The sequence below is a fragment of the Chiloscyllium plagiosum genome, chromosome 14 (assembly GCF_004010195.1).
Source record: "Chiloscyllium plagiosum isolate BGI_BamShark_2017 chromosome 14, ASM401019v2, whole genome shotgun sequence".
NCBI lineage: Eukaryota > Metazoa > Chordata > Chondrichthyes > Orectolobiformes > Hemiscylliidae > Chiloscyllium > Chiloscyllium plagiosum.
This window is the reverse complement of record NC_057723.1, coordinates 13,360,357-13,377,780: the sequence shown is the minus strand read 5'-3', so window position 1 is coordinate 13,377,780 and position 17,424 is coordinate 13,360,357. Positions and strand designations below refer to the sequence as shown.

The window sequence follows — 17,424 nt, the reverse complement described above, 5'->3', positions numbered from 1 at the left end:
ATCGATCTTCGAGTCAAGCTTGGAAAGCATTTCTGCAAGGCTTGCTACTGTAGGTAAGTCCCCCGGGGCAGCTGTGGACGCCTCTGCTGCAGCTGGAGAGGGTGGGGGAGGGGTTCCTGCTTGCTGAGAGCTGCGGGCTCCCTTCCCTTTAGTCATTTTTACTTAGGATTAAATTGTTAAATGTAATATTACACAACTAATTAAATTACACAACTATTATAAATAATTTGGTGAGCGTGGTAGGGGGTGGGTGACCCACTGTACCCAATCTTGGGAGGAGCACTATAGACTCCGTCTTGCTGGGTCGCCGCCATCTTGGATCCCCCCGCAGGTTTTTTTAACGTAGAAGCCCTACAGTGTGGAAACAGGCCCTTTGGCCCAAAAGGTTCACATCCACCCCCCGAAGAGTAACCCATCCAGACCCATTCCCCCTACCCTACATTTACCCCTGACTAATGCACCTAACCTACACATCCCTGAACACTATGGGCAATTTAGCATGGTCAATTCACCTAACATGCACTTCTTTGGACTGTGGGAGGAAACCGGAGCACCCGGAGCAAACCGACTCAGACACAGGAGAATATGCAAACTCCACACAAACATGATTTGGAGATGCCGGTGTTGGACTGGGGTGTGCCAAGTTAAAAATCACACAACACCAGGTTATAGTCCAACACTAGCTTTCAGAGTGTTGCTCCTTCATCAAGTGATAGTGGAGGACTCAATCCTAAAACACAGAATATCACACTGTAAATTTTTGATATAAATTCTGTGTTTTAGGGTTGAGTCCTCCACTTTCTCCTGATGAAGGAGCGGTGCTCCGAAAGCTAGTGTGCTTCCAATTAAACCTGTTGGACTATAACCTGCTGTTGTGTGATTTTTAACTTTGTCCACACAGACAGTAATCCAAAGCTGACTTCAGCCAGTAGATGCTTGGACAGTTACACATTGCACATAGAAAACATGATATTGTTTGTCACCTCTCTTCTCCTTGCCCTGTGGTCTCCTCGTGGATTTCCATACAGAATGACAAAGTAAATCTGAGCAGAAGTAGGCAATTTAACCCCTCAAGCCTGCTCCACCATTTAACACAATGATAGCTGATCTCATCTTGGCCTCAAGTCCACTTTCCTGCCCACTCTCCATAACCCTTCAACCCATTACTAATTGAAAATGTCCATCTCCTCCTTAAATTTACTCAATATCCCAGCATCCACCATACTCTGGGATGCTGATTCTGCAGATTCATGACATTTTGAGAAAAGTAATTTCTCCTCATCTCTGTTTTAAATCTGCTGCTTATGCTAAAACTCATTCTTGACTGCCCCACATGAGGAGACATCCTCTCTACATCTACTTCATCAATCCCTTTTAGCACTTTATATATCTCCATTAAATCTCATCTCATTCTAGTTGGTGTTGATTATAAGAGTGGTTATGTGATTCGACTTTTATCTTGAGGTCAATTATAATATCTTAATATTAACTGATAGTTCCAAAGACAGACAAATGATGCCACAATTCGATTAGAATAAAAATATCTGAAATTGTGACTCATTGCTGTGTCTAAGCTGACCAGCAGTTATAATGTTTGCAATTTGTGTCTCCAAAGGATGAAAGAAGATAACAGTAACTTCTTGTAAATGATGCTAAGTATTGAGGTTGATCACAAAGCATGATAACTAGATAATCATGAGATGAATGCTTTGTAGCGAGAGTTGCAGAGACGTTCTTTCATGCAAAAGTTATGCTCTGTAACCTTTTGACCAGCTGATTGGTTTCAAAATGTTTCACTCAGTGAACCCTATCATTTGATGTTCAAGTTTTCACCTTATGTTAATAGCGATAAATGATTTGTGATCAGCTTTCAGTCTGAGTCCTTGGGCTTCTTTACTCCAAAACCTTGCTGTTGTTTCTCAATAGAGTCCCCCTGTTGAGATCGGAAATGAAAAGGATCATAGCTTTCAGAACTTTGGACACATTGACTTTTGGTGTGTGGCTTACTGAGCAGAACTGTTACCTCTGAGTTACAAAGTTACAGGCTCAGGTCTGACTCCAGACACAAGCACATAATCAAGATTGACACATCAGTGTTTCCTCACTGAGGTTCCGTCTTTCAAATGAAGCAATAAACTGAGATATATAAATAATCTTGGTTGAGGATGAAAGATTAACTAAAGTAAGCTGAGTGATCAAGCATGTACAGTGCCTAGATACCCTTGTGTATAAACTATGTACCGGCTTTTCTTGTGGGTGAGTAACTGTCAGGCTTTGGAAATTTCACAACATATGTGATAATCTAAACAATAAGTGAAAATCAAAATCTGTGTTGCCAATGGTCACAGCAATTTAGAATTGCACTAAGATTCACACCGCTCAAGGTTGTGATATATCCAGCTTGTATATGGACACAGGTCCCAAACATTATAAGTGCAGCGATCTTCCACGCGTAAGGCTTGGATTTATTTAACACCTTCAAGATCATCAGGGTACATCAAAATGCCTTAGAACTTTCAAGGGTTCTATGAGACACCCCCTCATTTTGCTAAAATCCAGTGCATACAATTTCAACTGCCCCAATCTCTGATCTTACGTCAGTCCTGCCATTCCAGGAATCAATTTGGTAAACCTTCACTGCACCCCCTCCATAGCAAAAACATCGTTCCTTAAATAAGGAGACCAAAACCACACACAATATTCCAAGTGTGGCCTCACCAATGCCTTGTATAATTGCAGCAAGCCTTCTTTGTTGCTGTCCTACAATCCAGCCACTCTGAAGGTCAGCATACAGTGTGCCTTCTTTACTGCCTGCTTCACCTTACTTTCAGTGACTGGTGCACAAAGACACCCAGGTCTCATTGAATATTCTAATCTCTCAATTTATAACCATTCTCCTAATTTTTTTCTACAAAAGTGGATAACATCATATTAATCCACATTATACTGCATCTGCCATGCATTTGTTCACTCAATCAGCCTGTTCAAACCACATGCAACATCTCTGCATTCTCCTCACTCTCCTAACCAATCTTATATCATCTACAAATGTTGAGATTTTACATTTAGCTCCTTTATTTAAATCAGCAACACATACAGTGAATAGCTGGGATCCCAGCACTGAACCCATGATTCCCCACTAATTACTGCCTCCCATTTCAAAAAAGACCTATTTATTTCTATTGTGTTTTCTATCTGCTAACCAATTTTCCATCCATCTTAATACATTATCACCGATTCCATGCATTTCAACTTTACATATTACTCCGATGTGAGACTTTGTTGAAAGCTTTCTGAAAGTCCAAACAAACCACATTCACTGCTCCCCTGATCAACTCAACTAGTTACATCCTCAGAGTTCCAACAGATTTGTCAAGCATGATTTCCCTTTTGTAAATCCATTGTTTTTTAAGTCCTCTGCTATAAAATCCTTGTTAATGGATTCTTGAAATTTCCCCACTTACAGCTTCAGACTGGTCTAATTCCCTGGTTTCTCTCTACCGCCCTTTTTAGATAGTGTCGGAACTGTATCAGAGTCCAAAATTCTTGAAAGATGATCTTCAATGTGTCCATTATTTTGGGGTCAATTCCTTAAATACTTTGGGATGTAGATTATCAGGCCCTGGGGATTTACCAGCCTTCAATCCCATCAATTTCTCCAACTCCATTTCTCTACTAATTCAGATTTGCTCCAGTTCCACCCACTCACTAACTTGCGTACTCCCCATCATTTCTGGTATATTTTTGTTCCCTCCTTTGTGAAGACAGAAGCAAAGTATGAATTTAGTTCATTAACCATTTCTTTGTTGCTAGTTATAAATTCCCCCATTACTGACTGTAAGAGATCACTAATCTTGTTTCCTTTCAATTCCTATAGAAACTTTAAGAGTCAGTTCTTCTGTTTCCTGCAAGCGTACTGTCACACTTTATTTTCCCCATCTTAACCTATCCCTTAGTCCACCTTTACTGACTTCTAATCTTGTTCTCATGAAGCTCACCAAAATATTGATTTTCAACATAGAAACATAACACATTATGTAGTTTATAAGAATTTATTGTTTTGCCTTCAGGTACATGAACCATAAGATAAAACATTATGAAAGAACTGGTGACTTATTGGATAAATCGTAGGTAGAGCCCAAGCATGAAAAATTAATGCTATTTTTCTTATGCTCCAAAGTTAATTGCAAGTATTCAGCATTTTCATAATTTCAGCATTTACACAGGCAGGGATAGCACAGTTCTATATTAGATAAATATGATTCTTCTGTAATAAAGAAAATATTCCATCTGTGTGAACATTGTTTCCATAACAGTCCATCATTAATGCCACAAACTATCCAGTTGATGAATAAATAAATATTACACGTGATTTGTAAATTCCCGAAATTAAAACAAGCTGTGTCAAATTAACAAGGTTTAACTGCCCTCCCAATGCATAAAGATAATTAAGGATAAGATTTCTGTATTCTTCAAGGTATCATTGTCCATATGTTCTCTTGGTAAACTTCATCAGATGTTTCAAGAATGTGCCTAATTGAATCTCAGAATCATCTTTCACTGTGCAAATTGGCGTCTGCAAGGAGAAAAATGTTGATTTCACTTTAAGGTCACAAAACATGATAAACAGCAGATATTTAAGTAGTATTACCTTAGAGGTAAAGTATTAACAGCATTTAGTAAGGATAACCAATTCATATCCTGTCATGTTGGCTATAGAAAACATTTATTACTGATTCTAATTGCCCTGACAGAACTGTTGATGTATGTTGTTCTTAAACTGTTGTTAACTTGATTCAAATGGATTGTTTCTTGCCCAGCACTTCAAAGCATACTTAAGAGTCAATAACATTGCTTTGTGCATGGTGTCACATATGTTAAGTTGAGTAAAAGATAGCAGGTTTCCTTCCCTGAAGGATATTCATTAATTAGTTGGGATTTTCTTTTCTCTGACAATCTTCCAGAGTCACTTATATGAATGTTAGCAATTTTTTTTCCAGATTTTTTTCTAAATTTGAATGAAGGTCCTCAAACTGCCCATATTTTGCTTATGTCTCCCTAAACCCTTCCTATTCATGTACTCATCCAGATGTCTTTTAAATGTAATTGTACCAGCCTCTACCACTTCGTCTAAAAGCTCATTCCATACATGCACCACTCTCTGTGTGAAAAACTTGCCCTTTAGATCCCTTTTAAACTTTTCCCTTATCATCTTAAACCTGTACCCTCTAGTTTTTGACTATTCTACCCTGGGAACAAGACTTTGGCAATTCACCTAATCCATGCACTCATGATTTTATAATCCTCTATAAGATCACACCTCACTTTTCCTTGTGTTGATTTTGCTTCTGAGGTTTAAAGCCAATTGCCTTAAATCTGTTCCCTCTCATTGTTGAGTAGGTGTGTTGTAAGGAAGACTCACCTTTTCTGCTGCTTTTAGTAAGTTCATTTGAAGTTTCTGCAGATCATGCTGGATGCGTGGACAGGGAGTAATATTCTTCAGGGCTTTGAAAGCTTTGCAAAATGTTTCTGAGATGTTCTGATGCTGGAAATTAAATTATTGCTTCATTAAAAAACACTGATTCAGTGATAGAAAAAACTTGGATTGTCCCTGGCTTTTTCCATCACATGTTCATTGAATTGATATATAATTAAAGCTTGATGAAGTCCTGCAAATGTTTATAATACTAAAACTGATCCAACGTTTTTGAAATAGACCAGAAATAAAGACCAGAAAAGGAAATGTAGTAAAGGAATGCTTATTGCTGTTAAAAATAATTAAATCAATTATTTAATTTAATGAAAGGATAAACTAGAAACTAATTTGTAAACTAATATGCCAAAGTGAAATCTCAGAATTTAAGTTCAGATCTCATTATACAAGCATTGGCTGTGCTGAAATTAAGGTTAGCTTCTCAAGTGGAAAGAATTAATTATTAATTTGTCACTCAGGATAATTGACAATTTAGAATTTTTTGAGTTATGAGGAATATTCATGTTAGATTCAAACGTTACCCTGTTTCTCCCTCCACAGATGCTTCCAGACCTGTTGAGTTTCTCCAGCATTTTTTGTACTTTTTTAGAATTCTGATGAAATGGGTCACACTTAAGACAATAAGCAATATTTCTTTCAGATTCCACCTGACCTACTGCATATTTCCAGCATTTTCTGGTTTCATAGCCAGTTAGGAATGTGCTGAAACAAACAAGAACTCAGCACAGGGTCAACCTTTTAAATGCTATTTAAGGAGCTAGTCAGGTTGAAAGTTATAATGTGCTGCAAAATATTGGTGTCTCTTACATATGTTGTACCACAAACGAACATTAATATCTGATCATTTCTTAAATGGCACTGAGAAACATTTGGTAATAGTTTAAAGGGAAAAACAAATCACATTGTTCGGAAAGGGATAATAATGCACTCACATGAAAAGCTGCTACATTAACTGAGGTGCTAGCTCAGTTAAAATAATATAAAACAGTATGATTGGCTCCCATTTTTTTAAATAGCTGAACATCCTACATTCAAAAGTTTTGGAAAGCAGGAATGTCTGATGAGGAATAGTCTTGTAATTTTTTTTATATGCAAACAGCTGACAACCAACTGATTTTTTAGCATTGAAGTAGAACAAGATAGGACATTTTCAAAACACAGTAATGTTAACTGGATTAAAGTTAAGGGACAGATGATCAGATTGATGGTTTCAATGACTGGATGGGTTTAGAAGAGAATCCTCCAGATCTCTTCTTGTTGAAGTGAGGCAATGGAAGAAATCTAATCCTGACAGAGCCAGCATTGTGAGTGGGGTGACAGGTTTGCTCTACCAAATGGTTTTTTGCTGCCTATACTTTTTGTAAGATGAGTCGCTTGTCTGGCTGCTTTGTGCTGCAGAGTGATGCCAACGGCGTGGGTTCAATTCCTGTACTGGCTGAAGGTCCCACCTTCTCACCTTTGCCCCTCATCTGAATTATTGTGACCCTCAGGTTAAACCACCGCCAGTCAACTCTGACTAATGACAGAGCATTCACATGGTCCTCGGAGACTGTGATGATTTTACTGAGGATGAAGCAGCAGGAGAATCCGAATGTCATTGACTCATAATAATCCACGGCTGTTATTCCAACCACATGGTTGAGCACCAGTTTTTGAACACCAGTTGTGATTGTTTTTCCAATCAATCTATTTTATAGTTCATATAAGTTAATATACAGTTAAAGGGTAGCTGGGATTGCTTGAAGCTCTCAACATAAGAATATTATTGTAATCTTTAAATTCAATACTCAAGCATTAATAGCATAATGAGACAACAATTTAACTTACTGTCATATCACTGAAAATGTCCAGAATCATTTTGTCACGACATGCAGCCTGCAAAGAAAGTGCTATTAGAACTTCTCTATTCAAAGGAACACATCTCCAAAGCACAATATTTTCATTACCATTGAACCGAAAGATTGCTGAAATCAGTTACAGTTGTAGTGGAAATGGACCATCAATATTCAACTTCTTTCATTTGCGAGGATTTTACAGACTCAAAATGGTTTTAAAATTACTGCTCTGATTTCCAATGAGCCCAGGTGACCCACATGGGAAACACAAAATCAACTGCCTCAAAGTTACAACTTATATCAAGAAGCTTTGAAACTCAGTGAGGTGTCAAGAAATTTACATCTCTTGTTTTCCTCATGCTCGCATTGATAACTTCACATTTTGTGAAGGAAAGTTGTCTACAACTGTCCAGTTGAAATGAAATAATGACAGACATCAGCATCCACAAAAGAAAGGAATAGCTACAGCAGCCTGCAAGGAGGATGTGCTTTTGATATTGTGATTTATTGTTTCTTTTGCAGTGGTAAGTAGTGAAAGTCAACTTTCATTCACTCAGGCAAAGGTCTGAAGGTGTCTAAATCATCCAAACTGGAAGGACTGCTCCCCAGGGTTCTGAAGGACATAGCTGAAGAGATTGTGGAGGCATTGGCACTGATCTTTCAGCAGTCACTGAAGTCTGGGAGGGCCCCAAAGGAGTGGAAAATGATTAATATAACTTATCGATTTAAGAAAGGAGGGAGGCAGAAGACAGGAAACTATAGGCCTGTTAGACTGACCTTGGTTATTGGTAAGAATGGAGAATCCATACTTAAGGGCAAGATTGCACAGTACTTGAACGTGCATGGTAAAAATAGAGCTGAGTCAGCATAGCTTCATCAAGGTGAGATCATGCCTGATACATCTGTTCAAATTCTTTGAGGAGGTAACAAACAAGTTAGACAAAGGAGAGCCAGTGAATGTGATCTATTTGTATTTCCAGAAAGTCTTTGACAATTGCCACACAGGAGGCTGCTAAATAGGATGAGAAATCTGAAGCAAAAAGGGACTTAGGAGTCCTAGTTCAGGATTCTCTTAAGGTTAACATACGGCTTCAGTCGGCAGTGAGGAAAGCGAATGTAATGTGAACATTCATTTTGAGAGGGCTAGAATACTCGAGTGGGATGTTCTGCTGTGGCTGTATAAGATTCTGATCAGACTGCTTTTGGAATATCATGTGCAATTTTAAGTCCTGTATCTAAGGAAGACAATGTTAGAAGGGATCCCGACTATAAAGGACTTCACATATGAGGAGTGGTTGAGGACTCAGGATCTGTTCTAAATGAGGGGGAATCTCATTGAAACTTATAGAATACTGAAATGCATGAATGGAGAAGATGTTTTCATGAATGGGAGAGACTACAACCTGAGGCACAGCCTCAGAATGAAATGATGAACCTTTAGCACTGAGATGAGAAGGAATTTCTTCAGCCAGAGGGTGGTGAATCTGTGGAATTCATTGCCACAGAAGTCTGTGGAGGCCAAGCCATTTGAGTAGATTTAAGACTGCGATAGATAGGTTCTTGATTATTAAGCGGATGAAAAGCTATGGGGAGAAGGCAGGAGAATAGGATTGAAAAACCTGTCAGTCATGATCAAATGGCAGACTCAATGGGCTGAAGGGTCTAATTCTTTTCTCATATCTTATTGTCTTATGTCTAAACATTGGATTGGCTCCCTTCATTTATAAAATTCTTCTTAATTTAATTGAATTGAAGAGTAACAACTATGTGCTAAAACAAAATTGTGGTTGACCAAGTGTGGTTTAGAAAGAGGGGAGCCATGACCCCCTCCTCAACTGGTTAAAACAAATATTCTGAGTTAACCCTAAGACCTTCGTGGGCAGCTGAATCTAATTAGCAGTAGTCTATTTGTTTCAAATCAGCATTCCAACTAAAAATCAAGAATAAATGTTTTATCATTTAGGTAAACATAATTAATATTTTAATCATGGGTGCTACACAATAACAACACAGAATGGTAAATTGGTCTAAATGACTTTTTGCATGTAATAGTAACAAGTAATAAATATTTCCCCTCCTTTTATTTTTAACGAACACATATGGCCTTCAATGAAAAACATGCCTGTTTGAATGCTAACTTGTTTATTTTCTAGATCTTACTGGAAACCTCAAGTTGTATGAAAGCCAGATTTTTTTTTTGTACATATAAGATAAAATAGTATCAGTATTTACAATCACTATTTTGCATTCTACTATTCCGTAGTGATAAGTTATTATAAAAGATGCTAACTTCACTTACCAGCCTCTTTGTCATATGTGTCAGAGTGTTGATGATCTCCTTTAAGGTCTGGTCATCAGAGTTCATTGTTCTCACAGCTGTACTGTCCATGCTCACTATGATGGAGAAAATCAAAATCATAAACTTCAGCATTTCGGTCCTGATAAATTGTAAAGATCTGATTTCTCAAACAACTCTTCACAGGGTAATGTATCAACAGTAGCTTGTGAAAGCCTGAAGGGTGAGTGCACCCTTTTATATCCATTCCTCCAAAGTCATGGAAACACCCAAGAGGTCACTGGGGCACTACCAAACCATCTTACCGTGTACGAGATTTCCCAGAATGAATCATCTCACGTATTCAGTTACATAATCTAAAATATTGCATTGCTCGTTGAAACCGACAGGAAGGAAATTCTTATCAATTGGGTTGATTCATTCTGAGATATGAATTAGACCAGATAAATTTGATTCTTATTCTCCAAAATAAATATATTAAGATAATTGTGACAATGCCATTTATGGATCCATGTTCCTATTGTGATATTTAATTAGGAGGCGAAAATTGAGTTATGGCAGCTAGGACCAAATGGGAGATAGTGAAGCCTGTTGAGAATGTGAGGGGTGGGAGATCAGTGGGAATCAGAGCTGAGCTAGAAGATATGAAAATCCATGGTTTTGCTCTGATGTAAAAGAATCACAGAAATGGTTTTCTCACACTATGGCTAATTAATGTACAAGGAATAGCAGTACACTGCATTCATTGCACAGCCTCAGGACTGAACTGATAGGTTGTTGGCAGAGTCCTACTCTTTGCAGTTGAGCAAGGTGGTTAGTCATGAAGGTTTTGCTTTACAAAGAAACATTTCCTAAATTGACACCATACAATACCCTCCAGGAACCACAATGAAACTGACATTTTAAACAAAAAAAATGAAAGCTCTGCTAAACTTGCATCAAATTTTGGTTTGGCCACACTGAGGAGGTTATTATGGCAAAGGGTTCTAATAAGAAGCGTGCACTTGAATGCATGAATTTAGCAATGTTGAGGCTAATTGATAATTATCGTAGTTTCTTATGGTGCAAATGTTAAAACAAACAAAATGCAAGATTAGTGCCTAAACTAATTAGGCAAAGACTTTTTGGAGCTTTTTAAGCAGCTTGTACTCACTTTGGCACCAGTATATGACATCAGTTCCCAAAGAAATGTAATAATTTGGCAGGAGTTGTTTAGTATCTCACAAACACAATGTTTAGTAATCACCATTAACATTGTAACCTCAATGCACTCTGTCCCCCATCTAACAGTAAATGGCTGCAATGGTTGTAAATTGGTCTGGGCTTCTCCATTAACAGGGTCTAACCTGTTGTGGCTGATGGTAGAGATCTGTCGTCCACCAGAACACGAGGAGGGCTGGACTCGAAGGTAGTGCCATGTGTGAAATACGGAACTGGAACTTCTTCCATTATAGCAGGTGCTCCCTTCCCCTGCCCAACAAATGGCCCAGAGCACTGAAATCTGAGGAAACAGTCAGTTGCCTTTTGAGACAACCCAGGAAAGTATCTCAACTTTCCTCTTCAAATTCACACCAGCTGCCTGCTTCAACACTAGGAACAAGATATGTTATAAGGGGTGACCTAATAGAGGTTTATAAAATCATGGTGGGCATAGATAAGGTTAATAGCCAAGGTCTTTTCCCCAGAGTAGGAGAGTCTAAAACTAGAGGGCATAGATTTAAGGTGAGAAGGAAAAGACTTAAAAGGGACCTGAGGGGCAACATTTTCACACAAAGGGTAGTGGTTACATGGAACAAACTGTGAGAGGAAGCAGTAGAGGTGGGCACAATTATAAAATTTTAAAAAATGATTGGACATGTAAACGGGTAGGAAAGATTTAGAGGGATATGGGCCAATGCAGGCAAATGGGACTACTCAGTTCAGGAAATCTGGTTGGCATGGATGAGTTGGGCCTAAGGTCTGTTTCCATGCTGTATGACTGTATGATTTTATGACTCTATATAGGAACAGTAGATTTCACAAAGATGCTATACATATGTACTGAGTGAAAGGATCAGGTTGAATAGTATATTTGTAAATTCTCTTGATTGTATAATCCTTCCCTTGTTTGTTTTCACTGTAGTTAAAGATGATGGTAGTTGGATAGTGATGGAATCACTGACCTTGTTAGTTGTGATCTTCATGCAGAAGGGGTTGAAAGGATTGAGTGCAGTTGATGAACTGCTTGGTACCTTGCAAGTCATTGGAAACTGCAGTATGTGCTCTGAAACCTGATAATGGAGAACATCTGTCAAAGTGCCCTTCAATCAGATAGCAGCCATCTACCTGGACACCTCTGGATCCTCCTGCCTTGTCCACCTCTGTGTCCTCTTACCAGTGTTCACTGACACAGAAATTGTGGGGCAACCGTACCTGTGTGCTCACTCGGAAACGTGGATGTGCGCAGTTCTAGAGCCTTTGTGTCATTGCATCATGTGCAAAGTTTGCACTGTGCATGGACTCATAACAGGAACAACATTGACATGGGGTTTGGCATCTGGTCAACGGGGTGGGGTCTTGGTCCTGTGGGTGGGGGGAAATTGAAAAGTCTTCTTGTTTCCACATCCACAACCCTGGATCTCTTTTCTGACCCACTTTCTTCCTATCCCTCCTGATCCCAATCTCCTACCCCCTCTCTCTCCTCTTCCTGGATCTGAATCTCCAGATTCAGTAGATAACTGCCTCATAAACAGTAACTGCTTACAGAATGCTTGCACCATGAGCTCACTTAAGTGGAAATGGTTCAGCAATGTGATTAACAATGCCACTAATCAGATAATAAATCTCTTTGCTCAGACACAGTCTGAAAGCAGTGTTTTTTCTTGTATATGGTTTCAGTTTTCATCTGCCTTCATCCCACATTAAATAAGCTAAGTCCAAACACCTGTACATCTCTATGACTTTATGACTCTACGATCTCGCTTCTCAGCCATCTCACCATAAACTAGCATCCACTGAAGAAGATGAAACTGATCTTGTGTATGCATATTGTGGGATTCCAAATGACTTGACTGATTCCCACATGCAAGACGTCAAACGTGGACATACAAACAATAAACAGAACAAAGGAACTAATATAATCATTCTTAACAACCATGACTATATCAACAAAATACATGTCATTTTTCAAGCCAGGTCCAAGATAGTATCCATTGAACTTGTTGCTCAGCATGACTGGACTGCTTACCTTGAAAGCAAGCTGGAGTTGATAAAGTGTGAAGCTGTTTAAAGCACAGCAGGTCAAGCAGTATCAGAGGAGCAGGGGAGTCGATACCTCAGGTCGGAAGCTTTCATCAAGCTAAAAAGCAATTGCTGGACTTGTGTAAGAACAGTAAGCTGTCAGATAATATATACAGTAGGATTCATCTTCATGGCTCAATGCATTCAAGTACGTAAAAATGATGTTCCTTTACATCTCATCTTGCCTACAACTGATTCTGCACAATGTGAGCTCGATAAATTGTTGGCTGAATTGTTTCTGTTGGTTTTGAGCAAGATTTTCATTTACATGGTGATGATTCCTTCACATTTTTGGATACTGTACAGGACTTGCATAACCGTAACATTGCAGGCTCATTATGATCAACTGACAATGCTGGCCTATTTGCTAACATACCTGTCATGGAGGCATAGACATCTGCACTACAGTTGTATATCATGACAATCTAGACCTGCCACCATTGGGTGGACCAATATTCATTGAACTTATGAACTTAACAACTCATGCAATGTGCTCAGTTTGAACAAAACCATGTCAGACCGAACCCAGCTCGGCTCAGTGCTTACAAACATCTTTGTTAGTTTTCAGGAAAATGACACCGAAATCCTTCTACCAGCCCATTTGTGAAGTGTAGATATAATGTTTTCTATATTTAAATCCACAGATGCATTTCCTTACATTTTAATAGGCCCCATCCTGAGCTCAGATTCATATTTGAAACGGTACAGTCAATCAGCTTGCTAGCTAAGAAATCAGCCAAAGGACACTACTACTGTCTACCACAAACCTATCTTCACTGGCTCATTTTGCATTGGGATTCATATAGATCCATGTATTTCAGTATTGGCCTTGTCAGTAACCTCATATATGTACCTGAGTTATTTGCTTGCTGTAGATTTTTGATGCTAAAATAGGGCACATCAAAGAAATCTTGCAGGATAAAGCTTTACCATGACTCGGCTATTTCTCACTTTATATTGTGTAACCTCTTTAAGAACATTATGGCAGTCACGTTTGGTGCTGCAAAACGTGCTGCCTACCTCAGATTATCCAGGAAGGTTCAGGAATCTTAAAGGTTGCAGTAGTAGGTGAAGTTAGCTGCTTCAAGCTACTGTATTGTTCACCATTTACAGGGTACTTTCATAATGCCAAAAAAGGTATTCTGCCTATCACACAATGTGGTAAATGAATGCCAGTATTAACGTAATGCTAGATACGTAGGCTGACAGATCATATCAAGTAGCAGATCTCTTTGGTTGTACCCATCGAGCAACATATTGATGGTAGCCTATGCTTGCCAGACTTGAAATACAGTGTTCAATAGTAGATCTATTGCAATTGAACAACATTTCCTGGATAACCCTGAGTATGCAATGAATTATACTGATAACCAATTTAGAATTGTCAGTCAAGCTCACATTCTGGTGCACTTGTGCATACCGGCAAGTTCATTTATTAAACATAAGGTCTTGCTGTTTGTAGACAGAAAAAAAATGGATACACACTGTGCATGTTTCAACTCCATGAAATAGATGATGCAGTGGTAGTGTCCTTACTACTGGAAATGGAGTTCTACCTGCTCCAGAGGTGTGCAATAACATCTCCGAATAGATTGATTAGAAAAATAAGTTAATAAAAGAACACACCATGGAGTAGATGACAGCCATTTGCTGGTTCATTTCATAAGACAATGCCTTCACCAATCAGGAATTTAACAAAGTCTGGCAGTTAACTATCAAACATCATTAACTGGTGCTTTCTCCTTAGCAATACCTCTATCAGTCCAAGTCCAATTGCCAGCCATTCAGCAGTCTTCTCTCATAGAGTATTATTGTTGGTTGCCTATTAAATGGGTATTTCTTGTGAATTATTTTGATGGGTGCAAGTTGGAAAAGTCCAACAAGCTGCCTTTTTTTCAGGAACACTTGAAAACACAAGTTTAGGGTGGGGTATAGGACGATGTGCAGATAGTATAAATAGTCAATAAGGATGAAGACTTGGGGAGGGGGAATATGGAATAAATGGTTAACTGTGCCTTTACTTTAATAATAGCTAGGGAGCACGTATATAAGGAGCTATATGTCATGATGATGTCAAATCATATGGAACTGGAACCCAAAGGCATAGATCCAGAGAATTCTCCCTCACCATCTTGTGTATATCATGTATATATTTAATCAAGGCTGTTAATGTTCACTGACCAGGGTGAGGACTACTTCATATCAACATCCCAGACATAATTTTAATAAACTGTGTCACCTCTTAATCCTCAGAGCACAAGGCTCCTCTAGCAAAGTGCCAATGACTGAAAACTTCCTTTCTCCTGGTGAATAAGGCAGAGTAGCACAGCACCCATTATGTTTTGGGAAAAAAAAGTTCAGAGAATTTTGGCATATCTTCACAAAGTCTCCTGAAGTATTTCATTAATCATTTTCAAATGCAAAGTGAATCTGTCAAAGTCTATCATTAAAAGTTGAGCATGGCTTTAAACGTTGTTTGTAATCTCAGCTCTGATTTGTTAACTCCTATTCAGCTAGTCTTTGTTGGAAGAGGTTTTAAGTAAAGTGTTACTGGCTGCTGTAGGGAGGTTACTCATTTCTAGTGCTCTCTAGCAGTGGCAGCTGTCATGGCTTGTCAGGTGTTTAAAAAGTTTCTTCCTCTCTTTGACAGTGTTTTGGTGGAATAGGTTTCAAAAGACAATTTCATGCTTCCAGAAAAATCTCAGGACAAAGTGCTTCAAGCAATGGTTGTAATGGTTGGATCTAGCAACAAAAAGTAAAGAATGGTGACATTCACCCAGTTCATGTAGAAGGTGGTGTAACAGTTCTACTCACAAAAATATGGAGAGACTAAGGCTGTCTTGGATGATCAGGATTACAATTCGTTCAGAGATGGAAATACAGTGGAATCTCGATTATTCAACATTCGATTATCCAAATATTCGATTATCCAAACAAAATACTCCCGCCTGAGGCGTTCGGATAACCAAGGTTCCTCTGTGTTCTTGAAAAATGCACAGCATCAATAATGGATGTTGCAAGAAACTGGTCATTCCATGAAGTAACTGTCTTTTTGTCTCAGCCTGGAAATGCAATTTTTTTGAGGTTTGTTAAATTCAATGTTAAATGCACAAAAACCTAAAGTATTAGTTGTAAAAATAGTGTGCAGTCTTTGTAATGAGCCTGGCAGGAAATGTCATTGCCAATCAGACCTTTAGCGATCCTCATGGTGCTTACTCCTTAAGTGTACAAATCAATCCCTTTAACAAAATGGTTTCTAGCTCAAAACATGAGCTAAGCTATTTTGGAAGATTTAGAGACCAACCCAGTCACATCAAAGCTCCTTAGCAGCTAAAGTACATGCTGAAAATTGCAGCATAGAACATAATGCTCAGGTCTGGCCTTTATGATCATGATATTAAGGTGTTGAGAATGTGCATAAAAATCTATTAAGGTGATACTTCCCAGAGGATTGTATGGCTAGAAGATGTTACAGAGATTAGAAACAAAGTAAAAGAATTGAAAATTGAAGTATTTTGAGACTGGTAACCAATATAAGTGAACATCAAGATAATTTGTTTGCTTTCTCCATTAACGTTTAAGTCATCTTTGAGATGTGTTTGTGGTTTCACACAGGATGTTGGAGATAAATTGCTTTCTACTTCCAGTTGAATAAAAGATTCACATGTATAGTACTCAATTCAAGATATACAGTTAAGGAGATTATGAATGGTGTGCACAATATGTTTTTTGTTTATAGGATGTGGAAGTGGCTGGCTAAGCCAATATTGTTGACAATCCATCATCTTCTTGCAACCTAGTGACTTGCAAAGCTATCCCAGAGGGCAGATATGAGTCAACTACATTGTTGTGGGTCTGGAGTCTGCCAACAGATAAGAACAACGGATTTCCATCCCTGAAGGACCACTTGGGGTTTCAACAAAATGGACAGTGGTGATCAGTAGGCTAGCTTTTAACTCCAGATTATTTATATTGAATTCTGTTGAACATTGTTAACTGCCATGATGGAATTGCAATCGTTTCTCCAGATCAGAGCTGTTGTTCTGGAATACCCAACAATAAAATTTCCACAACAAAGAGTTATAGAACACTACAGGACAGAAACAGAGCCTTTGGTCCAACCAGTCCATGCTGAACATAATCCCAAAATAAACTAATCCTACCTGCCTAATCCCAAAATAAACTAATCCTACCTGCCTACTCCTGGCCCACATCCCTCCAAACTGTTCCTATTCATGTACTTCTAAATGTCTTTTAAGCGTTGTAATTGTGCCCGCATCCACCACTTCCTCAGGAAGGTCATTCCACAGGAGCTTCCCCATGTAAACATTTTCCCCTCCATGTCTTTTTTAAATCTTAATCCTCTCACCTTAAAAAAAGCCCCTAGTCTTGAAATCCCCCATTCTAGGGAAAAGACAGCAACCATTCATCCTATCTATACCCCACATGATTTTATACACCTTTAGAAAGTCACCTGTCAACTACCTATGTTCCAGTGAAAAAAGTCCCAGCCAATCCAG

At 38.6% G+C, this 17,424-nt stretch overlaps 1 protein-coding gene and 1 pseudogene across 2 annotated transcripts; one reads left to right on the top strand and one right to left on the bottom strand.

Annotated features, from left to right (window-relative positions):
* Nucleotides 1-4,302: 4,302 nt before the first annotated feature.
* Nucleotides 4,303-9,772, bottom strand: LOC122556891 (interleukin-4-like). Of its 2 annotated transcripts, XM_043704149.1 has the most exons (4): nucleotides 9,629-9,772; nucleotides 7,322-7,369; nucleotides 5,423-5,545; nucleotides 4,303-4,576 (listed from the first exon to the last, which is right to left on the bottom strand). In XM_043704149.1, exons 1-4 carry the CDS (start codon nucleotides 9,758-9,760, stop codon nucleotides 4,481-4,483), a joined length of 399 nt encoding a protein of 132 aa, XP_043560084.1. In that variant the 5' UTR covers nucleotides 9,761-9,772; the 3' UTR covers nucleotides 4,303-4,480. The 2 variants fall into 2 exon arrangements, with proteins under 2 accessions (XP_043560084.1, XP_043560085.1); XM_043704150.1 differs by lacking the exon at nucleotides 7,322-7,369.
* A 5,738-nt stretch (nucleotides 9,773-15,510) lies between these two features.
* Nucleotides 15,511-16,664, top strand: LOC122556988 (annotated as a pseudogene).
* Nucleotides 16,665-17,424: the final 760 nt, after the last annotated feature.